Source organism: Hyaena hyaena, unplaced genomic scaffold, assembly GCF_003009895.1.
Source record: "Hyaena hyaena isolate Hyena2069 unplaced genomic scaffold, ASM300989v1 scaffold_1401, whole genome shotgun sequence".
Taxonomy (NCBI): domain Eukaryota; kingdom Metazoa; phylum Chordata; class Mammalia; order Carnivora; family Hyaenidae; genus Hyaena; species Hyaena hyaena.
Window position 1 is genome coordinate 322,398 of NW_024082034.1, and position 27,805 is coordinate 350,202.

At 49.4% G+C, this 27,805-nt stretch overlaps 1 protein-coding gene across 1 annotated transcript; it reads left to right on the forward strand.

Annotated features, from left to right (window-relative positions):
- Positions 1 to 1,531: 1,531 nt before the first annotated feature.
- Positions 1,532 to 27,805, forward strand: RBP1 (retinol binding protein 1). Its single transcript, XM_039223634.1, has 4 exons — positions 1,532 to 1,790; positions 2,253 to 2,431; positions 25,133 to 25,234; positions 27,562 to 27,805. Exons 1-4 carry the CDS (start codon positions 1,718 to 1,720, stop codon positions 27,613 to 27,615), a joined length of 408 nt encoding a protein of 135 aa, XP_039079565.1. The 5' UTR covers positions 1,532 to 1,717; the 3' UTR covers positions 27,616 to 27,805.

Here is a 27,805-nt window from a genome sequence, read left to right on the forward strand (position 1 = left end):
GTGATTCTGTACCCTCTCCCAGGCACTTGGTGATGTCTGGAGGCATCCTTGTGGGGAAAGGGGAGATCCAGTGGGTTGAAGCCAAGAATGCTGCTAAACATCCTTCCATCATAGGACAGCCCCCCCCCCCAACAGAGACTTGTGTGGCCCATAATGACAACAGTGCCATAGATGGGAAACCCTGCTGTAGAGCAAGCTGGGCAAGAGGAGCTTAAATTTCAAGGCACTCCCTGCCATGAAGCTGCCCCGACTCTGAGGAAGAGGCATTTTTTTCCTAACTCAGCAAGATGCAGTGTGAGGACCAGCATGAGCCCAGGCTGGGGGGTGGGGGAGCCTTGGCAGTGCTGGGGGAGGAAGAGAATGTACCTGCGTCACCCAGGCTTTGATTTGTGCAAAAAGCAATTTATAAGAGATATTTAGTCTTTAATGTAGGGTCAAAAAGTCAACCCACACGATTATGTCATCTTACTGGCAGAGGCAGAGGTTTTAAAGCACTATGACATACCTACCCAGTGGGAAATGAAATGTGATCAAAGATCTTCACTGTGAAACTGTTTCTAATAGCAAAGGATTGGAAACAACATAAATATCAATCGGTGTGGTGGGCAAGCCAGATAAACAATGGAATATCCCGCAAAAGAATGACATTTTCTAGGTATAGAAGTAGAAAGGTCTCCAGAATATATTAAGTGAAAAAAAGCAAAGCGAGAACACTACGGGATACTTCACTGCCATAAGATGAAAAGGGAGGGGAGGGGCGCCTGGGTGGCTTAGTCGGTTAAGCGTCCGACTTTCGCTTGGGTCATGATCTCGCCGTTCGTGGGTTCGAGCCCCGCATCGGGCTCTGTGCTGACTGCCAGCTCAGAGCCTGGAGCCTGTTTCAGAGTCTGTGATTCCCTCTCTCTCTGACCCTCCCCTGCTCATGCTGTCTCTATCTCTCTCCTAGAAATAAATAAAACATTAAAAAAAAATAAAAAAAAAAAAAGAAAAGGGAGGGGAAAAAATCAACAGTATATTGATCATTGCTTACATTTGCATAAAGCAGGAGATGTCAAACTTCACTGTGCATCGGAACCACCCAGAGGGCCTTTTTAGCCACACTTACTTCAAACAACATCAACCTTGCTTTTATTTGGGGGATAGATGCGGAAAAGTGCCCACTTTTCTTGCTCAGAATGCAACTCCCCAGTTTTTCTGACCCTGGCCGCTCACCAGCCCTACTGGCCACGAGCAAAGATCAGTGAGTGGCCCCTTTCCTAATCACTCCAGCAACCCAGAGACTGTCTTAACCCTCAAGCGGCTGCTGAATGTGAGAAGTTCAAGGCATTGGAAGGAATCCCTCAGGACCCAGAGTTAGAGCCGCTAAAGCGCCTCCCTCCTCCTCACCCCCATCTCTACCTCCTTCATCTGGAAGTGGCCTTCAGGTCACAGAATGAAGGTGGCTGCGGGCCAGGTACAAACCTGGCCCTCCAACGCCACCTGCCCCAGTCCCGCCCCGCCCCGCGAAGGGGGAGGAGCGACGGCTGCGAGGGCTCCTCCCGCGGGCTTTGTGCGCGCCTGAAATCCAGCTGTCGCCGCCCCTCAGAACCCCCTGCCCCCGGAGGGTGCACATTTCCGGGCCGCCCACCACCCGGATCGCGTACGTAGCCGCTGCGCCAGCAGAGCCCAGAGCTGCTCGTGCCCGCTCCGTGGCCGTCCCGCCCCAGTAGCCCCCGAAATGCCGGTCGACTTCACCGGGTACTGGAAGATGTTGGCAAATGAGAATTTCGAGGAGTACCTGCGCGCCCTCGGTAAGCTGCTGCTCGGCCTGCCGCTCGGGGCCGAGGGCTGGGCTCCCCAGAGCCCTCCCCAGCCGGTGGCCCGCCAGCCTCCGCCGGGGCTAGCCGCCGCCCCGTGCGCCGGGCAGCCACAGGGCTCCGGCCGCCGACTGGGAGGGTGGGGGCTGTTAGGGCTAATCGGTGGTAAACATCTAACAGTTGGCTCTAGACGTGGATAACTTCATTAGGAAAGCTAGGTTTAGTTTGCTAGTTTTTGTTTGTAAAGGGTCAGCAGAAGGCCAGAAAAACTTTGTTGCAAAAAGAAACAAGAATGCACAGAACCGGCTACTGGCTGAGACAGAGCTCAGCGAACAGGAAACCCCAAAGGTTCTGCCCCGGGGAGGAGCCGGCTCCTGAGGCCTCGGCTACCTTGGAGACGGTTATCTGAATTTTCCTGCCAATTCTCTGTCCCCTTTACCCCCTCACCTCCTGCAGATGTCAATGTGGCCTTGCGCAAAATTGCCAACTTGCTGAAGCCAGACAAAGAGATTGTGCAGGACGGCGACCATATGATCATCCGCACGCTGAGTACTTTCAGGAACTATATCATGGACTTCCAGGTTGGGAAGGAGTTTGAGGAGGATCTGACGGGCATAGATGACCGCAAGTGCATGGTGAGGATTTGCCCAAGGGGCCTGCCCAAGGGCTGGACTACTACATCTGGGAGGGAGGCCAGGGCCCTTATGTTCTTAGGGACCAAGGATCTTTATACTCCCAGGCCACAAGGTAGGCAGCACCTACTCATCAAGCATCCCCCTCTGTCCACACAGGATAGTAATGGTTATGAAAGTACAGATTGTTGAGTCTCTGTTGTGTCCAGGCACTGAGACAGCTGTTTCATACATTTGACTTCACCTAATCCCTCGCCACTACCTATGAGGGTGGTATGAGTATGACCATTTTACAGATGAGGAAACAGTCTCAGAGATGAGTAGCATGCCCAGGGTAGCTAGGAAGGGGGTGGGCTGGAATTCCAGGCAAGTCTTTTGATTCTGTTTTCCTCTGCCTGTACTGTGGCCTGGTGGAGGAAGGATGAAGGAAAGAAGCAAAGAAAGAAGAAACACAGGGAACTCTTTTGAAGTGTAAAACTTCCTGTATAAGCTAGCATGCAGTCACTCTAGGAAGCAGGGGATATCATGATCTCCTGGAAGCCTCTGACCTACCCCCACCTCATCCCCAAACTGAGATTTGGCTCCTGGCCATCCCCTTCCTCCACCCTATATTCCACTGCCTAAAGAGCTTCCTTTGAAGCTTGCAGCCAACCCCTACTCTGTAGGTCAGTGCCACGGCAGCCCAGGCTAGAGGATGCATTAGTGCAGGAGGGGAAGGGAAGTGAGCAGCCTATCCCCAAGGGTGGGAAGCTGATGACCCAGAGGCCCCAATTAGCGTTTCCACAGCAAATTCTGGAAGGTCAGCCCCAAGTCTCTATCAGCATTCTCAGGTCACTGGAAGGTCTGGGTGCTTCCGGCATCCCTTGGGTCCAGAGCTAGTATATGCTCACCCTCAGGGAGCTGTCTTACTTACTGACTGAGCCCCGCCTCTTCCTCCCCTCCCCCTCCCAACATTTACTGAGTGTCTGCTGTGTACCCTCCACCAACCACTATTTTACACCATAGCCCAATGAGTGAGGGATCCATGGCTCTGTAATATACAATGAGTGAGGCTCCAAGAAGGGAAGAGACTTGTAAGAGGTGAGATATGAACCCTAGTCCTTTGCACTTTAAAGCTCACCCTCCTGGTCTCTACGGGGCCCCTCTCTGCTGGTCGCCTTTGCAGAAGCCAGGTGCCAGAGGTTAGCTGGGACTGTGGTTGAAAGTGCCAGTGTGTGAAGATAAGGAACCTCAGTCCTGGACAACTCACCCCCACCTTGTTGATTCATCTGAAGGTCATCAGGAGTTGATGTCTGGGTCTGCTGTTTGGAATGATGACAGAAGAGGGGGTAAGCAGAGGGTGTCCTTGGAGAGGCCAATATTGGCATAGGAACATGTCAGGCTGTGCCTTAAAAAGGCCCCGCAGCCTCTTAATCCTCAAAGAGGCTCAGAGTGGGAAAGGAGACCCGTAGATAGGGTCTGCTTGGGTGAGGTGGGGGCTCTGTCTTTCAGATTACTGTCCATGATCTGCTCCCTGGCCTGCTGCATGGAACGTAAGGACACTTCTTGCCCCCGGCTCACTCTTAGGGTACTCACGGGGCACATCAGACATCTCTGTTTTGGGACCCTGCAACCTCTGGAATGTGCCCGCTTGTACTTACTTGGCTAATTGTCTTCTGTCTTGCCTTCCCTCCCTCATTCATTACTGTGTGAGATGTATATTGATCACCTGGTAATACTAGCTAGCACTCACCAAATGCTTACTATGCACTATTACACATACTATTACCATTTTATTTTAACTCAGTCTTCACAATACCGTTTTCAATCCCGTTTCACAGATAAGAAAACGGAGACAAGATTTCTTGTTGCGACGTTAGGGAAGTTAAGTAAGTGGCCCCGGGAGAATTTAAATGTGGTCTGTGGGCTCCCGAGCGGCTCCTGCCATTAACCGCTGCACTGCACCTCCCGCATTCCTCACACACTAATCACGGCGCCAGGGCAGAGACAGGGAAGTGGAGGAGGGTGTTGCAATCCCTGATGTCCAGAAACTCACAGTCTTTGTGGTGAAAACAGACATACAGACAGAACATAGTGTGATTCGTGATGACAAAGAAAAGCATCTAAAGGAGGGGAATCCAGAAGGACTTCTGGAGGAGGTGACTTCTATACAGGAGGAAAGGGGTAGCAGAAGGGAAGGTTTCAGACACAAAGGAAGGGACACGTGGCCACCTCCTTTTCTCATCTCAGCATTAGGACATCAGGACAATCCAGGTGAACAGATCAGAGAGCCCAGCAGCTGAGCAAACTAATGACATTGGACTAGGACTCATGATCACCTTTGCTGTCCCAGGACTCTGGACACCCCTTCTCCCGAGTGTATGGCACTCACCTTGCCTGCGCTGTTTGGGGGGCGGGGGGGGTGTGTGGATGGCCCCTCTGCTCCAGCCTTCCTTGACCCTTTGCATCACAGAGAAGCACTTCTTCTCTGGCCACCAACTGGATGGAGACCTACAGCCAAGGGCATAGCCAAGGGAGGGTGGAAGATAATCGTATTGTAGCGCCTGTCCCACCTGAGGCTTGCAAGGGCAGAGGAGCTGCCTGCCAAGAGGTCGCACTGGCTGAGGTCTCCAGGGCCCCCAGGGGACCTGGGCGAGGTGGTGGCCAAAGCTAACCTTTACCACTACCCCTTCTGCTCCACACCCTCTGCACACACCAGCCAGGAGCAGCGGCCCGGAGGAGGCCAGTCTGTTCTTGGCACAGGGTGGGCTTGATTCCAACATTTCCTTCCCAGCACGTTACATGGGTCTCATTGCTCACCTGGGATCATTCATCCGTTTTTTTCATTCCCTTCTTGGTCCAACAAGCACTTCAGGGCGCTTCCCCTATCTGTGCAGCCCCTGTGCTCCTGAGATGAACTGCACGCGATTCCTGCCCTCGTGGAATGGGGGAGGCCAGTCATCCTGTGATGGTGTGCTGATGGGGGCAGGGCAGCCAGAGAAAGACCCCCTCCTGGGTCTGGGAGGTCAGGGAAGATTCTCACAGGAAGGAGGCTGAACTGTGGCTTGTAGCATAGACAGGAAATAACCAGCAAGCAGAAAAGGGACAAGAGGAAGGCCAAGGCCAAGAGAACAGAAGTTGGTAAAAGCTATTTCAGATCTTCACGATCCTTCCTCTGGGCTCAGCCGTGGAGACACAGAAGCCTCCTGGAGTTGTCAGCGATGGCAGCACAGTGGGCTGAGGAACACAGTGTGGGGGGGGGGGGGGCGGTGGGAGAGGTAAGGGAGCAGTGGTCAGCGAAGTACTTGGCTGAGGCGCGCCTTGAAAGACAAGTAAGAATTAGGGCATATGTGGACAAGGGAGAAGTACATTCCAGCCAGAGGGAACCACATGCATGAAGGTCTAGGAGTCAGAAAAGGCCTGCTTGTGAGAGGGTCTGGGAAGTGAGAGGGGTGCAGTCCACAAACTCTAGAGTGCCAGATGTGGCTGGGGATTCTAGAGTGCTGAGGACCCAGTAGGGAGCCTCGGGATGACCCTAACAGGCTTCAGGGACCCCTTGCTGGGAGAGGCGTGGGCAGACTGCTGTCCTTCTCCAAAGGGTCCAGGGGCTTGCTGGCTCAGAGACCTCTGATTCTGCCTCTTTCTGCGGGAATGCTGTGTGTGTTCTAGCACAGCTGCCAGAGGGCAAAATCTGGCCTGCACATGTATTTTTGTTTGGCCTGCACAGTGTTTGAAAATTTTCAGAGCCAGTTGCCAAAGATTGTAAGATTTCATAGAAAAATCCGTATTTCTGCCTGTTCTTACCAACGAATTCAAGGTGGCTGCAAACACTGGGTGCGCATTTCTTCCTGTGTCGTGTTGACCCCTGGGACACTGTCACAGTTGTCCCTTTAGCTGGGATGTTCTTCAGATCACCATAGGTCTCACCCCACCCTGTTAACCTGAAGTCCAGGATCAAGGAGCCCTTTGTCTTTGTTTGCACTGCGGGTTCTTTAAAGCAGAGGGTCCCCAAGCGGAGGCCAGCCACAGCAGCACACAAACTTGTTCTAGAAACACAAATTCTCCAGCCACGTCGCTGGCCTACCGAATCAGTGGGAGTGGGGCCAGTGGCTTAGGGTTCCGTACGGGTGCCACATGGCTGTGTTGCGGCTGAAGTTTGAGAACTACTGCTCTGGAGGAAAGAAACATATCTGTAGACAGTGGGAAACTGTACAATCAGCTGCAGAGGGCCCCGGGCTACTGGCTGGGTTAGTCCATCTTCTGACCCCCAGGAACATTGCTTTCCTTGCCCAGAGCCCCCTGGAATGGCTCACCGGTCGCTCCCCAGGCTGAGAGGTGGAGGATGTAGATCTGTATGGCCCGGGATCACTCAGCTCACATTTCCAGTCTGTTCTATTCAGATTTTATGTGACCTGCAAGCAGCAGAGCTGTCATTTTGGAAGAAATGTGTGAAGATGGGGCTTAGCTTTTCTCCGCTGCCTCCTGCACGCCTTTAGCCATTAAAAGCAAATCTCAGGCCCAGTTTGAAGCCAATATTGTGTATTAAATCCAGCACAGGTAGCTGTGGGGGGGTTGGGGAGCTTGAAGGAGGAGGGTGCTCCTCAGCCTCAGATAGTGTTCTCTGCTCCCAGGCCAGGGAATCCCTTGGAATGAAGAATGATGGGCTTCTTTGTTCCCAACTCTCGCCAGCATGAGTAGCTTTTGTGGGAGAAGACAGTCTGGGTCAGGAATCACAGCCATGAGCCCGGTCCCGCACAGCGGTGGCAGAAGGGCCTTTTGTCATCCCACCTCGGACACTGGGGCCAGTTTTCCCTGGAGGGGGCACCTTTGTTCATTTGGGAACCTGGTGCCTCTTCCCCTGACTGAGGCTTCTCCCTCAGATCCAGCTGTGAACTCAGGATGACCCCTTCCGCGGAGCCTGCCTTCGGGGCCGGCAGCCCTCCATCCCCCTCTATTGCTTTCTTTGTTTTTATTGTAAAAGGAAAAAGAGAATTCAAATAGCGACAGTAGAGTGCAAAGGAAAGGGCCCCTTCCCCCACTTGGCCTCATTCCCACCCCACGGAGGGTATCCCTGCCACTGTTTCTGGTGGATCTGTCAGAAATCTCCCTCTAATATAGAAGCTGTCTATCTATTGATCGGTAAAAAAAAAGGAAAGAAAGGAATCACTCCTTGGCGCGCTGTTTTCTCACTTAATGCTACTTCTTAGGCATCTTTCCATATCCGTGCTTATAGATTTTTTGAAGTCTCTCTTTTTTAACCATCTGTGTTTCCTTCCCTTCCCACCCTGACTTCTTTCCTTCCTTCCATGCACCCATCCATCCATGTGTCCATCTAATTATATATGAAATCCACCAAACTGCTCTTAATACTTTGGTTTAAACTCTTGCCAGCTTTCTGATCCTGTTCTCGACTCATTAATGGGTTTTTTTCTGGTTCATATTTTAAACACAATGCCGATGGCAGAATTAACTCTCATGGCTCACAGAGCTATGAATGCCCTCAGATTTGGGCACCTTCCAAGGGGCACAGATCAGGCCCCCAGCCCTCCTCTGGGTCCTTTCCAGAATGGAAACACGGAGTCTCTTTCATGTCGTAGCTAAAGTTCTCCGACCTTTGAAATCGGTGTGAGCAGCATGCTTTTGAGGATTACAAACAGAAGAATTTAAGCAGCCAAAATAAAATGCACAAAGTAGCTTTCAAGAATCACAGTGCTGTGTTAGGTTTTGTTTTTTGTTCAGCAGGAACAAAGAAAAATAACAAGCACTAAAGCCATGCAAAGGATGTTAGCACTCTTTCTCTTTCCATCTCCACGACAGATGCAGTTTTCTACGTGTCATTATGCCCATTTTGCAGATGAAAATCTGAGGCCCAGAGAGGTGAAGAAACTTTTTAGCCCCAGGTCACCCAGCCAGCTGGTGGCAGAGGATGGATTCTAACTGGTCTGGTCTATTTATAAAGGTCTGTATTACAAGGTCTCCCACAGAGCTCTGCTGAGGGTCAGCACCTCAGGTCCTCATCATGAGCCCATCGCAGGCTGGAGGCGAGTGCACAGATGAGGAGGGGAGTGTTGGTCCTAGAGTCTGACGTCTGAACTTGCATCCTCCTCCATTACCCAACTGACAGTGACCTTAAATGACTGGACACGCTGCCTCTGTCTTCACATCTGCAAAATGGGCATCATGATTGCTGCTCTGCCTGTCTCACAAGGCAAATTCGGAAGACCATAGAGATAGCACAGGGGACAGGCCCTTATGAAGCCACAATACTGTGGGCAATAAAGGGCCCAAAGCTCTTGTGATGCCTTAGATTGCGGGCAAAGCATAATTATTTACGATGAGCTGGTGTTGGTTGGGGGAGTTACCGCTGTTTGTTTTTCTGTCCAACATTGCTCTCCCCACCCACCCAAAAAGCACCTCCTGTTCTGTTGGGAGTTATACCCTTACTCACCTCATGGGGTCGGTGCAGCTACAAGTCACAGTACGAGTCTCCCGTGGGATGAGCATCTTAAACCAGGGTGATGACAGGGTCCTGTGACCTGTCACATGATTGCTTCATCTCACCCTTTCCTGGGGTTTAATTTAGGGACCCTGGCAGAAAGCTGTGTTCTAGTCCTTCTAAAGTTCCTAAGCTGGTGGGATGTCAACTGCCATGCTATCTCCCATGGCTGCATGGAGAAATGCAACAGAAGGGAAGCAGAAATGAGAGAGAGAAACTGCAGCACTGGGGGCTTGCTGGAGCCCCTTACTCTAGCACATCTCCAAGACTTTCCATGTACTCGAGCCAGCCAGGGCATTCTCTCTCTTGCCCCTTAAGCTATTGGAACCAGTTTCCTGTCACTAAAGACATTCTCAGACCTTCAGAGTCCACAGATCATGGGTTAAAGAACCACATCAATAGTTAGAGCAGTAGTCCTCAAACTGGAGCTGCCCACCCCCCCTAAGTTTCCAATTCGGAAGGTCTGCAGTGGAGCCCAAGGACGTGTTTTCCTAATTAGTTCCCAAATGTTGCTGATGCTGCTGGTTCAAAGACTGGGTTTTTGATAGCTCCTAAGAATGAAAAATGAGGAAGTGGGCTGGCCCATGCCCAGGACCCTGTGGTGTGCTGGTCATGACTGAGTGTGACAAGCCTGCACTGGGGCTCTGGGTGCCTAGCTCTGGGGGCTGAACGAGAGTGGAGAGATGCAATCCAGACCCTGCGGATGGAGCCTGCTTGGGGACACCAACCTGGCAGCGAACCATGATGGCTTTGCAACTGAGCATCCGAGTAAATGACCCCAGGAATGTGTGCGCTGGGTGCCACAGAGACAGTAGTATGTGGACAGGGATGGGCTACGACAGAGCACTCAGGAGCTTTTGGCCTTGAGGTGAACCTGGGTTTGAATCTTGGACCCACCTTCCAGCTGTGCTTCCTTGGTGAAGGTAATTCAGGCTTAAAAATCTCATCTATAAAAATAAGCCAGGGGTAGTAGCACTGATGAGATTATCGTGACAATTAAGTGCGATGATGAATTATTACATTTTTCTATTGCTGTGTAACAAACCACTCCAAAACCCAGGGCTCCAAAACTCTTAGCCATAGCAGCTATTTATTTTGTTCACAAATCTGCAATTTGGGCAAAAGGAGGTGGCCGGTCCCTGCAGCATATCTTGTCTGCAGGGAACTGGAAGACCCACCTTCCATATGGCCCCTCATACGCACTGTCTTCTGGCTGTTCAAGCCTCCTCAGAGCACGGCGGCTGGGCCCCGAGAATGAGAGAGCCGAGAGCAAAAGGCACAGGGGTATGACATGGTTGTAATCTTCCTCGCCTCCAAAGTCACATAGCAGTATTTTGCCATATTCTCTTGGCTGAAGTGGTCACAAGGCATGGATCCGGAAGACCTGAGTGGGCAGGAAACCCCCTCTGCCCTCCCCTCTGGGCATCCGGAGGCTGTAAGCTGATGACTGCCTTCCGGGCCCCTTGGCCCCGTGGGAAGCTTTTCTGGTAACCAGCTCCTGCGACTCAGGTCCTAATGTAACCTCTCATGTGGCCTTGCGGACTTATTCATATTTGACTTGGAGTTGAATAAAAACTCTGACAACCCACACTGTGCTTGATTCACAACAGCTTCATCCTTGGGAAGCATTTGTGTAGCTCATCTACGTTGTACAAATTGATTTGTGCTAGAGCATGGGTGTGCGCACACACACATACACACACACACCACCCCTTGTCCTCTAAACAAGAATTCAAAGTCTTGATCACGATGCCTGAAATTCCAACATTAGAGCACATTTATTTTGGTTAAATATTTCAGGCCTTTTCTAGGTGCTTCCTTTCATAAGCAAATACCTTAGAGGGCTGGTTGTCTTTGATGCAGGTGATTAGTGAGTCTGTCCTTCCCTCCTTCCCTTCCCCCCGCCGCCAGCTTCTTTCTTCCCTGACCCTAGGGTCCAAAGACAGCAGAGGAGACTCTGGGGAAGAACTGTGTAAACAAGATGGGCATGAAAAGTATGAGGGTAGAGATGGAGGAGAACCCAGGTTGCAAAACCCACCCTTACAAGTCTTCACAACATAACTGGTTCTGCACTCAGGAAATGAGGGGGTGGGGAAAGCCTGTCTGACAGTGTGCAATGGGTCAGAAACATTGTCTTACTCTCTGGCTCCGAGATCCCACTTACATGATTATACTCCAAGACAGTAGTTCAAAGGAAAGCTACATCTGTTTGTACAAAGGTATTTGTATCTGTGCGGTAAGAACCCTCACCAACTTGCATATACGCACAGCCCCATGCTGGGGGCTTCCGTGTGACAGGCTTTGCCCTTTACATATGTTCTTTAATCCTCCAACAACCCCAGAGAGGAGGTGCTACTCCCGTTTTACAGACAGGGACTCTCGGGTGCTACACCATGCTGCTGGTTAACCATAGCCTTGGGATTCAACTTCACACCTCTCTGACTCCAGACTGAGTGGTTTACAGAACTAACTGCCTCCTGCTGGTGTTCCTAAGTGCCACATAACCACAGGTGGTCAGAGTGACTTCGTCTTTTTAATTCCACAGACCACTGTGTCACCATGTAAATGATCACCATGAGGATAAATCAAAAGTGGTTATGGGCAACCAGTCAACAAGCTCCGTAGATTCTGCTTCTTAGCATCTCTTTCCCTTCCCCCATTCCCCCATTCCCCCAGCTCTGAATATCTCTTGCCTGTAATAATAATAATTATAACACCCCTTGTCCTTACTTTTGTGTACCAGGCTCAGCACTTTCTATGAATTATTTCTTTTTTTTTTCCTTTTTTAAATATATTTTTTAATTTTTTAATTTACATCCAAGTTAGCATAGAGTGCAATAATGATTTTAGGAGTAGATTCCAGTGATTCATCCCCTATGTATCACATCCCCAGTGCTCATTCCAACAAATGCCCTCCTTAATGCCCCTTACCCATTTAACCCCTACCAACAACCCCTCCAGCAACCCTCAGTTTGTTCTCTATATTTAAGAGTCTTTTATGTTTTGTCCCCCTCCCTATTTTTATATTTTGCTTCCCTTCCCTTAGTTCATCTGTTTTGTATCTTAAATTCCACTTCATTCCACGTATGAAGTCGTATGATATTTGTCTTTCTCTAATTTCGCTTAGCATAATACACTCTAGTTCCATCTACATTGCTGCAAATGGCAAGATTTCATTCTTTTTGATTGTGCCAAGTAATACTCCATTAGATTTCATTCTTTTTGATTGCCAAATAATACTCCATTGTATACATACATATACATATATATACATACACACACACACATATATATACCACATCTTCTTTATCCGTTCATCTATTGATGGACACTTGGGCTCTTTCCATACTTTGGCTATTGTTGATAGCACTGCTATAAACATTGAGGTGCATGTGCCCCTTGGAAACAGCACACATGTATCCTTTGGATAAATACCTAGTAGTGCAATTGCTGGGTCTAAGGTAGTTCTATTTGTAACTTTTTGAGGGATCTCCATATTGTTTTCCCCAGTAGCTGCACCAGTTTGCCTTCCCACCAGTAGTGCAAAAGTGACCTCTTTCTCTGCATCCTCGCCAACATCTACTGTTGCCTGAGTTGTTAATGTTGGCCATTCTGACTGGTATGAGGTGGTATCTCATTGTGGTTTTTATTTGTATTTCCCTAAAGATAAGTGAGTGACGTTGAGCATTTTTTCATGTGTCAGCCGTCTGGATATCTTCTTTGGAAAAGTGTCTATTCATGTCTTTTGCCCATTTCTTCACTGAATTTGTTATTTGGGTGTTGAGTTTGATAAGTTCTTTATAGATTTTGGATACTAATCTTGTATCTGTTATGTTATTTGCAAATATCTTCTCCCATTCTGTTGGTTAACTTTTAGTTTTGCATATTGTTTCCTTCACTGTGCAGAAGTTTTTATCTTGATGAGGCCTCAATAGTTCATTTTTCCTTTTGTTTCCCTTACCTCTGGAGACATGTAGTAAGAAGGTGCTATGGCCGAGGTCAAAGAGATTTTTGTCTGCTTTCTCCTCTAGAATATTGATGGCTTCCTGCCTTATATTTAGGCCTTTCATCCACTTTGAGTTTATCTTTGTGTATGGTGTAAGAAAGTGGTCCAGGTTCATTCTTCTGCATGTTGCTGTCCAGTTTTCCCAACATTATGTGCTGAAGAGACTGTTTTTATTCCATTGGATAGTCTTACCATGAATTATTTCTTCACATTGATCTCCCTTCCACCATCCTCAACACTTCAGCCTATCCTTCACATTATAAAAAAGGAATCTGGTGTATCACTCCCTGGCTCAGCTCTCCAGGGGCTCCCCAGTGCTGGCAGGCAAAGGCCAGAGGTGGACTTTTCAGGACATGGCTCCATTTCTAATCCCTACCTCACTCCATACCCTTGGGCCCATTCCACCCTTTGCAGGTGACTTCACTTGCCCTTCTCCTTGGCATCTCTCTGTTCACTTCCTTGAGATAAGTCCCCTGCTTTTTCCGCTGGGAGAATAATTACCCATTGGTCAAGACCAGCCCAGGCTTAACTGTTCCACCAACCTTGTCCTGACTCCTCATCCCACCTCATCCTCTCCTTTTGCTTCACTGTCCCCCTCTGCACCCATTGCTCCCGGGATGCCTGTGACACTTATTAATGCATTTGAGATTCTAGACAGGGGGACCCACACTTTGCATGTCCAGTGCCTAACACAGAGGGCCCCAGTGTGTTTGTCAAATGAGTATTAAGTAAAAATAAAAGAACTTCAAACAATATAATTGGTAGATCATATCACTGCAAGTTCTATCTGCCACTTAATAATAGCTAGGGTTTGTTAAGTATTTCCCTTGTGTTATGAATTCTAGGCACTTTCCATTTCCTTTAGTTCTTTTTTTTTTTTTTAATGTTTATCTATTTTGAGAGAAAGAGAGAAAGAAAGCAAGGGAGGGGAAGAGAGAGGGAGAGAATCCCAAGCAGGCTCCATGCTGTCAGCACAGAGCCTAACGCAGAGCTCGAACTCACAAACCATGAGATCATGACCTGAGCCGAAATCAAGAGTCAATGCTTAACCGACTGAGTCACCCAGGCTCCCCTCCGTGCATTAATTCTTTAATCCTCACAGTTCTATAAGGAAGATGCCAAAATTCTTCCTCTCTTCTACATGAAATAAATGAAAGCCGGCACAGATATCACTTGTCTGAGCTAAGAGAGCTGGTGGAGCCTCAGCTGGGATCCTGGCAGTCTTGAGTCCAGATTGTTACCAGACAGAGGTAGCATCATTGTTATGTGAGGGTCACAACTCTGGAATAATTTCTCTGTGAGGCTTTTGAAATGTCAACTATAGTGTCCCCAGTGAGGTAGCAGGGTCATGAATGGAATTATCAGGTGCAGAGGGGTGGGGGTCTGGTTTGCATCTCATTCTCCTCAACCGTGGAGGCTGTCCACAGCCCAGCTCCCTCTGAGGCAGCACCTGGCTGTGTGGCCAGGACATAACTGGTTCAGCTCTGGAGCCAGACCATTGTCTTTGGAGTCCCATCTATGCCACTTACCAACTAGGTGGCCTTACCCAAGTTATTTCACTGCTCTGTGCCTCTACTTACTGTGAAATGGGGATAATTACAAAGAGATACTTACTACTCCATGGTGAGGATTAGGTGTGGGAAAGCCTGTAATCATCAACTCCATCAGTATGAGCTCTTACTATTGATTCTTTCATCATGTAACCTGTGTCCTCCAGAAGACAAATTCTGGATGGGGTGATGTGCATGTAGGTTACCTGGCCACCCAGAGAAGAGCTAGCAGAGCTGCCTCGTGCAGCCTGGCCTGCAAGCGCACGTGCCTCTCCACAGCCATAGAGAATAGGCTGGGCAAAGCCAAAAGCAGAGGGAACTACTGCTTACCCAGCATTGTATGTGTCCAGGGCTGAAGTGGGTTCTTGCGACCCCTTGTTTCATTTCATCCTGTTGCTCTTGTTCTGCACCAGGACTCATTCAGCCCCACTTTGCAGATGAAGAACCAGAGGCTCACAAGGTGGGGAACATTGCCCAGGTCTCTCTGCTAGAGAAAAATAGGGATGGATTGGGGCTCAGGCCTTCATCTCTCCAAGACTCTCATCAGTTCGTCCCTGCAAATGCCCAGTGCAAGCAGGCAAGCTCCTGTCTGGTGGGTGGGCCACCCCCAGGCCCTCAGCCTGCCCGGTACTGCTTGGCAGTGAGAGCATCCATGGCAGCGAGATGCTCATGTGGTAAGAGAGGGCAGGCTGCAGGTTCTGAGTTGGGCAGAAGGGGATTGAAACCATGACTAATGCTCCTCCTGGCTTGTGTGGCCCTGGGCGTGATGGCTCCAGGCCTCAGGAGTTCAGGCCAGTGTCACACAACAGCTAACACATTTCTGTACGGCTACCCTTTGGGAGAATCAACAGCTACATTGCCCGGGATGTTTTGTCTAAAAGTAAAAGTACCCTAGTACTCACAAGAGTACCCTAGAATGTTTTTCTGCCATTTGTTCATTCATTCAGCAAATGGCGGTACACATGTTCTCTGCCTTGGATTCTTTGGTGGGGGTTGGTATCCTGCAGTGACTTAAAGGATCCCAGACCCCAAAGAGCTCTCAGTCAAGAGACCCTGACCTCAGTTCCTGAGCTAGCATGTCTTCTCTTCTGGGAGCTGGTTGTGTCTGTTTGCCTTGAAAGATAAAAAGTAGAAACCAGACGCTCTTGTGGAAGTGACGAGGCTTTGGTGGACTGCCCTTCAGAACCGCTCCGAGCACTCTTGGGGGATGGCCCCTCCTTTCCATCCTTCCCCACCACCTCCCAACAGCACCCCCCCCCACCCCCCACGGCCTGTGAACTTGATAATAAGCTGATTCCTTGCCTCAGGTCAACTAGCAGGCTGGCTCTGCCTGCCAGACAAGCACACATCCAGACTGTCCGTTGCACCAAGTCTGGCTGATTGGAGCCACAAAGATGTAAAGTGAGGGAAAAGAGGCTGAGTCATCTCCCCAGTAAGTTCTGAGGTTGGAGGAGCGAGGTCAGGCTCCTTGTGGAGGCTGTTGCCAAGAGAGGCCAGCTGGGCAAAGCTCATGTAGAAGCCTCCCGCATGCAGCCTCTGGCCTCCCTGCCTCTGTCCGGTCTGTTCTGTCTGGGATTCCCTCATCCCTCTTTTCCAATTTCTACTTCTCAACCTAACTCTCATGGTGTTTTCCAGTGTCAATTCCAGCATTCCTTCAGCAGTAATTATCCCCTCCAGGAAGCCTTCCCTGTTAGATCTCTGTCCTCCCCTTTGAGAGACTGATGAGATAGATGCCTTCCCACTTCTCCAACGACCATCACCTGCCTCTACCCAGCACTTGCCATCCTACTGGAATTCTCTGCTTGTCTTCTTCTCTAATAGTCTGTGTGCTCTGGAGAGTAGGGTCCTCCCCTCACCTGCCTCTGTTTCCAGTCCCCAAGGCTAGTGTGCAGCTGTCGAACCCACAATTGCCAAATGTTTCTTTGCACGGAACCATGTTGGAGAATCCTACTGCTCATTCAAAGGTCAGCTTAGACCAGGTAACTGCAGAGCACAGTAGGCAGGAACATGGACTCTAGTCCAGTGAGAGTCAGATCTCATCTCCCCACGTTGTGGCTGGGTGACCTGAAAGCCTCAGTCTCCACATCTGTAAAATGGGAGAAGTGTAACTGCTCCAGGAAGATAGGACCCATGCTGTGTTTAATACCCTGCCCAGTGCGTAGTGAGTATTCAGCACATCTTGTTAGGGGATGATGGTCACGGTGACAATGACAGTGGTGCTATTACTTCCCCTGGAAAGCCTTCCCTGTCCCTCCAGGTTGGATTGGGTACCCACCACACACCCCAAGTCAGAACACTGGTGGTGTCAATGCCAGTTTACATATCTGCCTTCCCTCTAGGCTGAGTCACTCCATGGTATAGCTTGGGTCCAGCCCTGCCTTAGGGCGCCTAGACTGGCACACTCAGTGCTGGGTCCCTAGATTGACTGAGCACAGTTCCTCATGAGCCCTGTGACTTTCTCCAGCCCCATTTCCCTCCTCCCCATCCAGAACCTTGGCCTCACAGGGTCTTGAGCTCTCTGAGGGCTTCTTGTTTTAAAATTGATCCTGGGCGCTTTCCAGAAATGTTGAAGGAATTTTAAGAATGACATGTCAGGATTAGCTGTAACATTGTATCATTTTGTTTGTCCTAAGAACTGTGTTATCATTTGCGGTTAGCTCCTTCATGGCATTAGAATTGCATTCTTTCATGCCCACCAAGGACTTGTTGTGGCTTTACTGGTTTATAGTAGTTGCTTGTAACAGCTTTTATGTCTCTAATTACTCGTTCACATGTTAAGGCCTTATTAATTTAGTTTTAATCTGCTTTTGGAGAGAATTGGCTTCCCCCCCCCCGAATATGCTGATTTTAGATAATTGCCAGCCTCCTAGGAGTGGATCAGAAGAGAGTGAGTACGTCGCTCACCGGGCCCACCCTCATGGGCAGCTACTGGACTTCTCTGCCAGAAAGAACTGGGTCCAGGTGATGGCTCAGCCCATAACCCCTACGAGACGTAGGCCGGTTACCTGACCAAGTCTAATTTTTGTCAGCTCTCGAGCTTGAAAGTCAAATGAAACATGGAAGTACCTGGCATTTGACAGGCTCTCCATTACCTTTCCTGACCTTCTCATTTGCTCACGTATTTAACACAGGCATCAGAGGCTGTGACCCGTCTTACTGGCCCAGAAACCCTCAGAGGGTGAAGCGTACTTTAAAATCAGACTCCAGGAGGAATGGCGAATTTGCATCTTGTAGCAATTCACATGATGTACAGGAAGTGTCTGGTCACTGTCTGGTCTTTCAATCCCCCACCCCCTCCAGAATTTAAAGAGCACAGGCATTGGAGTCAGATCTGGGTCAATCCTGGCTCTGGCCTTCGCAGAAAGAAGCACTATGGACGAGACCTCCCTTCTGACTTCGCTCTGTAACCACAGAGACAGGAAGATTCAGTCCCAGCCGCCTCTGGGAGGTGGGTCCATAGCACAGGGCTTCCTGGAGCTGCGTGGGCAAGTGTGGAGGGGTCAGTGGTCCATCCTTCCCCGCTTGTTGGAATGGGTGTTTGGGACATGTGGGAGCTTTAACAAATGTCACAAATTCTTAAGAGACAAGTTGAATCCCACTATTTGTGGACCAGGCCAGGTCACTGACAAGAGATGGGTCCATTTAGTGGGACTAGTCTGTCACTCCCAGTATAGGTCACCTGCACAGGGCAAGGGGGGCTCGGGACCCCTGGGACACGCTTCCTCAGGCTGCCTGCCGAAGCCGGATTTTCTGTGTCACTGGTCCCCCTGCAGCAGTGCCAGCTGGGATTTCTAAGTGGTCGGGGGGCTGGATAATGGCTTTTGAAGTGGCAGTCCCTTGTCAGAGTGATGCAAAGCTGTCTTCATTCATCTGTTGGTGCATGTCTTTCTGGGAAAGCTGCTGACAGAGCCAAAGTGTTAGAGGTTATTTGTTTTTAATAGAAAAGTTACTGGACTGACTTCACTTTACAACCAGCTGCCCTGGACTCCAGCCCTTTTGCACACTTGCAGGTGGTCCGTGTGGTGAGGATTGCTGTGAGGAGAGGAATTGAAGGTGGCCAGACTCCCCTTGTCCTTGGAACTGTCTGGGCTTCGTTTCCAAGGTGGAGGCCCAGAGCCCACAGTGAGGGTGCAGGCAACACTGCCTGTCCCCATGGTTTGTACCGTGTCCTCCTCAGCCCCGACACGTACCTGCCTTCCCATGCCACTTGGAAAGCATCAAGAACATTCTCTTCCCTGACATTTCACCATTAGACCCTGGTTAAAGGGATTAAGCAGTGGAGAGTGTCTGAGCTGGGAACCCGCGATGAATGACCTCTTAAGGACCCTTTCAGACACGGCATTCACAGGGCAAGCCAAATCCTTGTCCCAGATTTCACTGCTCCTGGTCTAGCAAAGTGGCTGGCTCTTACCACAGAGGAGATCACAGGATGAGTTCTTAGGTCCTAGGAAAGATTGCCATCAGGAGTTATCAGAAGAAAACAAGTGACCATTGTTTGTTACCCAGTCCCCTTCCAACATAGCACTTCTTTCCGTATTTCCCCTCATCTGTTCTTGGGTAAGCATCCTCCTCCCTGGCTCCGCACCCCCCTTTTCTGGTCTTAGGACAAATCTGGTCCTCTGGAGAAGGGATGGTTTATTCCCAAAGGATACAAAAGCTTAAATCGAAAAACCCATGCCCACCGAAAGTGAACTTGGGCTAGCCAAGTGGGAGAACTAAATCACCTTTTTGGAACCATCACTGCTATGAGTCGAGAGTCACCAAATTGATCTTCAGCTTAAACAAAATCTAATTAAGTTTTAGGGCAGTGGGGGTGCCTGGGTGACTTAGTCGGTTAAGCGTCTGACTTTCGCTCAGGTCATGATCTCGCGGTTCGTGGGTTTGAGCCCCGCGTCGGGCTCTGTGCTGACTGCCAGCTCAGAGCCTGGAGCCTGTTTCAGTCTGTGACTCCCTCTCTCTCTGACCCTCCTCTGCTCACACTGTCTCTCTCTCTCTCTCCTAGAAATAAATAAAACATTAAAAAAATTTAAAAAAAAAGTTTTAGGGCAGTGGACATCGCAGTGCTCCTGGGCATCTGGCTCAGCAACATCTGCAAGGTGAGACCTGCAAGGTCTCTCCTCTTGGGTCCCGGTCTCCTAGAAGGGAAGGAGTTTCTGAAACATTAATCCATCACTGCTTTGCAAGCTTCCAACTTACATTAAGAGACATTTAGTTATTGTCCAGCTTGGACAAGCAAATCCCATCTCCGTCTTAACTCTGGACATCTTGATGACTATTATTTGGGCCTCATAGGCCAGCCCTATGCATTTTATGTATATTTTCTCTCGTTCTCAGCACAACCTGGTAAAGTAGGTCTTTTGGTTACTTAATGCCATATAGCAAGCCACCCCCAACCTAATAAGTTAAAACAACAACCGTTCATTCTCCTGACTCTGTAGGTCGATTGGGCAGTTCTTCAGTTTCATGTGACCGCATTTTTAGCTGAAGGCTCAGTTGGGGTGCCTCAGTTCTCCTTCAGTGACCTCTCTCTTGTTCTCCAGGGCTTTTCCCCGTGGCCTTTCTCCCCAGAGTAGCCTGGCCTGCCTCAAATCACAGCAACTTGGTTCCCACAGGGGAGGGTTCTGAAAGGCCAAGCCCCCAGCATACAAGCGCTTTTAAAAGCGCTGCGTGCCTTATGCTTGCTAATGTCCCATGGGCCAAAGGAAGTCACACGGTCAAGCCCAGAGTCAGTGCAGGAGGGGACTTCACAAGGGTGTGGATATGTGACCCATCAATCTCTCTTTTGTAGATGAGGGTGCTGAAGTTCAGGTTACTCCCATTGCCCAGAGTCATTCCTCACGGCTAGATACAGAGGTCCCAGGTCTGTCGACTCCTAGGCACATGGTCATGGCTGACAGTACTGGGTCAACCTGCTACAGGTGGTGAGTGGGTGGTGGGAGGGGTCAGGTACCAGGAGCCCTGTGTACAGGATGGCGGAGCTCCCTGCCCTCTTTAGCCTGGAGGACGGCTCAGTGGGTTCCCTGGCCAATAGGTTCCACCAGCAGATCCAAGCCAGTGGGCTGTGTGAGGGTGCGGGTGGCACTGGCAGGCATTGGAAACATGCTGAGGGCCACAGTCCCAGTTTTTAGCCTGGCACTGTGGCCCCGTCGACTCCCCCGGCCTCATTCCCCCCTCTCCTTAACTCCAGGATAACTTTTATGGCACTGGCCAGCTTGTCCTTCCTCACTGTTTGGAATGCCTTCCCACTTAAAAAAAAAAAAAAAAAAAAAAAAAGCTCGTTTATGTTTCCTGTGAGAAGGAGGAGCCCCTCCAGGCACCACAGCCCCTGGTTTTCCCCTAATCCCAGAGCCAGCTACACCAGGCTGTACCCGCCTGGCACTTCTCCACCTGCCGTTTTCAGCGATGATCCCTTTAGGACCCATTTCTGGCTTCCAGCACCCACACCCAACAGTGGTTGGACTGAATTGAAAGGTGTTCTTGTGGGAGCTTCTCAGAGTCTCAGCAAAATGCCTATTGTATCTGCGGCCCCCAGAGACATTAGCAGGCACCTGCTGGGGGCCCTGCCCCAGGCTGGGAAACAGGGACACAGAGTCATGCAAGCCTCATGGTTCAGCCCAGATTCTTTCCTTGTTAGCCTGGTGACCCTGAGAAAGTACCTCAACATCTCTGAGCTCAGCCTCCCCTGTATATATCCAGTACAGATGAGAATAATTTCTGTTCTGTCCAACTTACCAACCAGGGTCAGAGTCAACAGAACTTGGGGTTGAGATAGTGTCTCCTTTGGAAACTACCATAGCATTTGTGTGTTAGGTATTCTTCTCTTTAATAGGCTTGATTGTAGGGCTCTAAGAAAGGGTTCTCTATGCCCAAAGATCCTTCTGCCCACTCCCTCTAGCCCGCCATTTCTCATGATGCCTGAAATTCTGCTACCCATCATTATTTTGGTAAGGTATTTTATTATTTATATCCAAATGGTCCCTGTTAAAAGACGTCAAATGATCTGGAAAAGGTAACACGTTAGTTCAGGAGCAAAGCCTGCCTTACCATTAATGAACATCTTTTTCAAGCTCGTGCCCTGATATTGGTGTTGGACGGTAAACAGGTGTGAGCTTTCTGGGGATCAAATTGGCAATAGTTATCAAAAGTCTTAAAAATATGCATACTCTTTAATGCAACAGGTCTGCTTCTGTAAATTTATTCCAAGAAATTGACGTGTTCAAAACTGGGAATACCAGGCAGTCTTATTTGTAATAGCACAGAATAATAAATAGCCTAAATGTCCAAGAATACAGATGGGCTAAATAATAGTATGTGTATATGATGTAATACTAGCAGGCTTAGCTTCATGGTCCTGTGACAAAGTGCAATCACAGAGGCCACAGGGGACAGAAGGCCCCTCACTTGGTTTAATGCGTGCTGTCACCGTCTTAAAATTCCTAGTCATTTTTCTAAAGAGCTCCTCATTTTCATTTTCTGCAGGGTCCCACAAATTATATAGCCATTCCCTTAATATTATGTAACAATTAAAATAATGCTTATGGGGTATATTTATTGAAGTGGAAAATTGCTTCTATTAAATGAAGAAACTAGGGTATAAAACCATAAACGATGCAATCCTAATTTTTTAAAAACAGAAATATATACATGTATTATATCTAACACCAAAATGTTAGAGTAATTACCTCTGAGGAAGCAAGATTATAGGTATTCTTTTTATTACTGTGTTCTCCTTTGAGCATTTCTGTATTTTCCAGCACAGAGGGCCTGAATGTGCTTATTGACTCTAATATATCTGGCAGAGGCAGAAGTGTGTGTATTGTAACTGGAAACCAGCAATCTTTTCTTAGCCTCAGATTGAGTCCGGAGCCTTTAGTATGCTGAGTAGACATCTAGATAAACACACAAAGAGAAGTTCAGTTGATGAGGAAGCCAAGTAGTCTTATGAGCTCCTGGAAGTCGAGGAATCTCTGATTTCTCCATCCCCATTTCCCTTCACAAGCCTGGCATGGACAGGGTGCCCAGTGAACGAGCATCTTGTCTTGTGACTTGGGTTATTCATTAGTAGTCTTTGCCCATGACGCGCCTCATCAGACTTCAACTTCATTATGTTCTGATTTGAAGGTGGGAGCTTCTCTTTGGCTGGACATGTGCCCTGAATGATCTCTAGACCCCAGAAAGGAACGTTCCCACCCCAGGTTCTCCAGTGCTCCGTCTCCCTCTGGAAACAGCCTCCAGGACAGAACATCATATTTATTCCTGCACACAGCTGGCACCACCTGTCCCCCTGTGCCTGTGTTGCATTGCAGGCTTCATCCTGACAGCAGAGGGCAGCAGTCATCAGTGAGCCTGCGGGGGATGACTAGGGGTGTGGAGAAGGAGGAAGTGATCCTCCTATAGAAAGTGGCCCTGCTCACTCCATACCCATCTCCCAGACTTCTCTCCTAAATCCTTATCGGGCTGTTGCTGACTGTCCTGACTATCAGCTGGACAGCTGAACGTGGCCAGGAACACATGAATCCTAGAAACTTGCCTCTGTAAAGCCAAGGCCTGTGAGTTAATGGCCTCTGACCCTTTCCTATGACAGATGGGAACACAGGGGCCCAGTGATGGGACAGAATTGCCTTGAGCCCTACAGTGAACAAGGGGAAAATGGAGTTTTAAAAGCAGCAGTGGGGAGGCAGGGCTCATAATGCGGGATTGCCACATATGGAAAGGCTGTGCAAGGGGAGGTGGGTAGCTGCAAATATGGGAGGTGCCCACTGTGCCTGCACACAGATCCCAGCCTAGACTGTGAGTCTAATGCTTCTAAATTCCTAAAATTGGGGCACGTGGGTGGCTCAGTTGGTTGAGTGTCCGACTTCGGCTCAAGTCATGATCTCATAGTTTGTGAGTTTGAGCCCCACATCAGGTTCACTGCTATCAGCCTGTCAGCGCAGAGCCCGCTTCAGATCCTCTGCCCGCCTTTCTCTGCCTCTCCCCAGCTTGTGCTGTCACCAAAATAAATAAATATTTAAAAAAAATAAATTCCAAAACTTAAGCCCTATATTTCTGAGTGAGCCTTTGCCACTCCAGTAGGACTGTGAAGTTTCTCGTGGGCCTAGATTAAGCCCTGTGGCTCCCCTCCTCCTGCTGTCTGAATCCCCTTCAGCATGCCCAGCACCTGGGAAGGGCACAGAGGGCTTAAGGAAGATGCGAGGGTTCAGCGGTGGGGAGTCGGGTGGCAATGAGCACCGGCAGGGCAGTGGGAGCTGCCTCATTCCCCCATGGTTCCCAGGAACCTGCCTGAGGAGCCTCCTGAACATGCCTGAGGCTGTCCCATCTCAGTGCCTTCATCCTCTGGTGATCCCCCAGCACCCCCTTTCTTCCACTCCAGCTTCATTCTCCTCTCCTTCAAGGCCCAGCCCTGGTGCTACCTCCTCCCAGACCTTCCTCTTCCCTGGCTCTCATCTGGGACCCCACAGTATCTGGCCTGTACGTCTGGTGACACTGGGCACCTAGGGAAACAGTGTAGTCTAGGTGGGGAGGAGGGCTTCAGAGGCCCATCTGTATTCTGACCTGGCTCTACCGTTGACCATCTGGGTGAACCTGGCCAGTCCCTTAACCTGCCCTGGAAATCAGAGCAGCTAATCCATGCTCCAAATGGACAGTCCTGAGGATTTAGTGACCACACAGAGAGTACCTAGAAGAGCTGCCATTTGTACCTACAGTTGGTTATTTATAGCTAAGGTCATTCTCCAGAAGATGAAAAGCTCTTTGAGGGCAGGGCTCGAGGTTTTTAGGTGTTCTAAGACCTTGCAAGTGTTGAAATAAGGGAAGGGAGGAAGGGAGGAAGAGAGGAAGGAAAAAAGGAAGGTAGTAAGGTCTGGAAACAGGCAGGGTACTCGAAGAAGTCAACCTCGCCTGCAAGATTCAGGACTATAGCCTCTCTCTGCCCACCTGATGTGCACTCAACCCTCGGAAGCCTCTCCTCCTTTCGCAGCCCCTTACTCAGCCCCAGCTCCGAGAGCCCCACCCTAATAACGTTTTCTCTCCTAATTACCCCTTTAAGTGAAATTTAGGGAAGTTTTTGTAAATTTTAAAACTGATTGGCAAGGGCACCTAGGTGGTTCAGTTGGTTAAGCATCCGACTCTTGATTTCAGCTCAGGTCATGATCTCACTGTTGTTAGATCAAGCTTCATGTCGGGCTCTGCACTGATAGCATAGAGTCTGCTTGGGATTCTCACTGTCTCTCTCTGCCCCTAACCTCCTCGCATGCGCACACACATTCTCTCTCTCTCCAAAATAAATAAATACTTTAAAAAATGATAAAATAGGGATGCCTGGGTGTCTCATTCGGTTCAGCTTCCAACTCTGGCTCAGATCATGATCTCACAGTTAGTGAGTTCAAGCCCCGCATGGGGCTTTGTGCTGACACCTCAGAGCCTGTAGCCTGCTTCGGATTCGTGTCTCCTTCTCTCTCTATCCCTCCCCCACTCACAGTCTGTCTTTCTCTCAAAAATAAATAAACATTAAAAAAATAATAATAAAACTTATTTGCATATTGTAATAAGACACATGGTGGACAGAGTTCGGCTGCAAATGTTCCGTAATGAAATTGACTTGAGCATACCCTGGGTTATCAAGGTCGGGGCTGCTTGCTCAAGACTGACAACTATGTTCCTTTGCTTGGCAGACCACGGTGAGCTGGGATGGGGACAAGCTCGAGTGTGTGCAGAAGGGTGAAAAGGAGGGACGTGGCTGGACCCAGTGGATTGAGGGTGACGAGCTGCACCTGGTAGGTTGCTGGTGGGGAGAGGGGGGCAGAGCTGGGCCCAGAGGCTTAATCACTGGTGAGGTCCAGTCAATCTTGGAAGAATACCCTGTGGCTAGGCCTTGGTTCTGCTCTGAAGCTTCTCTTCCAAGGGCCTGGAGGAGACCCTTGAGTGGCTTTTGAAAAACTGAGCACTGGGGCACCTGGGTGGCTCAGTCGGTTGAGCATCTGACTTCGGCTCAGGCCATGATCTCATGTCTCATGAGTTCGAGCCCCACATCAGGCTGTGTGCTGACAGCTCAGAGCCTGGAGCCTGCTTCGGATTCTTTGTCTCCCTCTCTCTCCTCCTCCCCTGCTCACACTCTATCTCTCTCTCAAAAATAAATAAATTTTTTAAAAAAAATTTAAAAAAAACAAAAACCTGAGCACTGAGTTTTCAAGGTCTAGGCTGACTCAGCTGTCCAGTCAGAGACAGACATGAAGTGAGAAATGCGTCTGCTAAGCATCAAAAATGGAGCTAGGGGCACCTGGATGGCTCAGTCGGTTAAGCATCCGACTTCGGCTCAGGTCATGATCTCATGGCTCGTGGGTTCGGGCCCCACGTCGGGCTCTGTGCTGACAGCTCAGAGCTGACAGAGCCTGGAGCCTGCTTCTAATTCTGTGTCTCCCTCTTTCTCTGACCCTCCCCTGCTCACGCTGTCTCTATCTCTCTCTCAAAAATAAATAAAACAGTAAAAATTTAAAAAAAAAAAATGGAGCTAAACTCTTTCGTATTCCGTATCTCTTTCTGTTCTTCCAGTAGCCCTATGGGTCAAGTACTATTAGGGGTCCTATTTTGGGGATGAGAACATGGAGTCTCACAGCCAAATTACACAGCTAGAAAATGGAAGAACTGAAATTTGCTCCCAAACGATGTCTGTGTTCACCATGCCAAGCTGTGGCAGGCTAGAATCAAGGAGAATTCTTTAAGCTTCTCTAAGACATGATCTCAACGGTCTAGGTCAGGGGAAGAGAAGCCTTTCTCAGTTCAGGTGGGGGCCTCTGGCCTGGGAACTCTGGTCAAAGCTATTTCTACTCCATCCATTGTCTGGGAAAAGCACTCACAAGTCCAGAGTAAGAGGCTTAGCACCTATAGAGCTAAAATAACTGTTAACATGTCCCCCAAAAGGAGACCTGCCATCACTCCTGTCCCCTTGGAACTCCCCGACTACCTTCCTTCTGAGAAAAGAACCTGGTCCAGGTGACCTGGGTTCAACTCCTGATTCACTGGGTACCTCTGAGTAAGTACCTTCCTTCCCTGAGCCTCATCTGCAAAATGCCATCCTACCACTTAGGTTTTCAGCGAAGATCCGGGTCCATGTGAGTGCTGAGAAGAGGCGCGAGGGCGTTACTTTCAGAGGCAGCTTAGGCTAAGGCAGAGGGAGAGCCTGGGCTGCCACGCCTGACCTTGCGCCAGCCTTCTCCCTGGGCCTCTATTTCCTCAACTGCAGAGCAACGAAGGTAGATTATGTGATCTCCACTGGCTCTTTCAGCTCAGGAGTTCTGTGACTCTGTGCCAGAGATTGCGAATGTGGGGAGGGGCCTCGGGCCTCTTTTATTTGGCCATCAGTGAGCTTCAGACTTCTTCAGGCAACAGTTTAAAAATGAGGAGATGTCACATAAGTATTCAGATTTCCAGCCTCCTTCAAAACACAAAATGCAACAAAACAAGAACTTGGAATGTGTGGTGACATTGTGCTGTCATTCCCCCGGCCACTCAGCAGGGGCTGTCCTGTAAGCGAGGCATGGGCTTCCTGGGCTGCATTTTAGTACTACCTGGGAGCTTTTACTAATAGCAATTCCAAGGCTCCACCCACTGAGACATTGATAAAACATTGAGTTACTGGGCTAGCCTGGGACTCAGGCATTTTTCAGACTCCTCAGGTATTCTAATACGCAGCTGAAGCTTAGAATTCCACAGTTTGCAGCTTCGGCCTGTGGCGACCAACTGAATCCCCATGTGTCTGGGCCTGATTTCTTCCAAGCTTGGGCACAGACTCTGTCCTGGGCTCAGGACTGAGGTTCTTAAAGCCTTTTGGCCCCTTGTAGTAGGGGGAAGGGAGGCATCAGAGGGTCCTGCTGGCCAGCTTTGAGCCACATTTGTTTCCCAGCCAGCTCTGCCTACAGGGCATAGCAGGGCCCAATCTCCACTGATCCAGTTTAACTGACTTTCTAAGGAATTGGTTAGTTCGAACCTACTCTTGAGGAAAAATAACAGGCACTGAGTATTTTCGAAGTTCCTGCCCCTGCATTCACTGAGCCCCAGGTGTGACCTTGCTCTGGCCAATGACAAGCATCTGCTTTTGTTTCAGGAGATGAGAGTGCAGGGTGTGGTCTGCAAGCAAGTATTCAAGAAAGTGCACTGACGCCTGAGCAGACCTTGATCTTGAGGAATGAGTGGCATGGACGTGTGGGCCAGAATCCCCTTCTCTGCACAGCATGGGGCAGAAATGTCCAGCCACTCCTGGGCATCTGTTAGCAGTCTCTCTCTTGGCTTTGTCTCTTTTCTTTTTCTTAAAACGAAGCCATCCCAATAAAAGTGATTTCTGCTCAGTA

Coding starts and splice junctions, on each gene's coding strand:
- RBP1 (XM_039223634.1), top strand. CDS start 1,718: ATGCCGGTCGACTTCACCGGGTACTGGAAGATGTTGGCAAATGAGAAT. Junction 2,432..25,132: donor TAGATGACCGCAAGTGCATG/GTGAGGATTTGC, acceptor TTTGCTTGGCAG/ACCACGGTGAGCTGGGATGG. Junction 25,235..27,561: donor AGGGTGACGAGCTGCACCTG/GTAGGTTGCTGG, acceptor CTTTTGTTTCAG/GAGATGAGAGTGCAGGGTGT.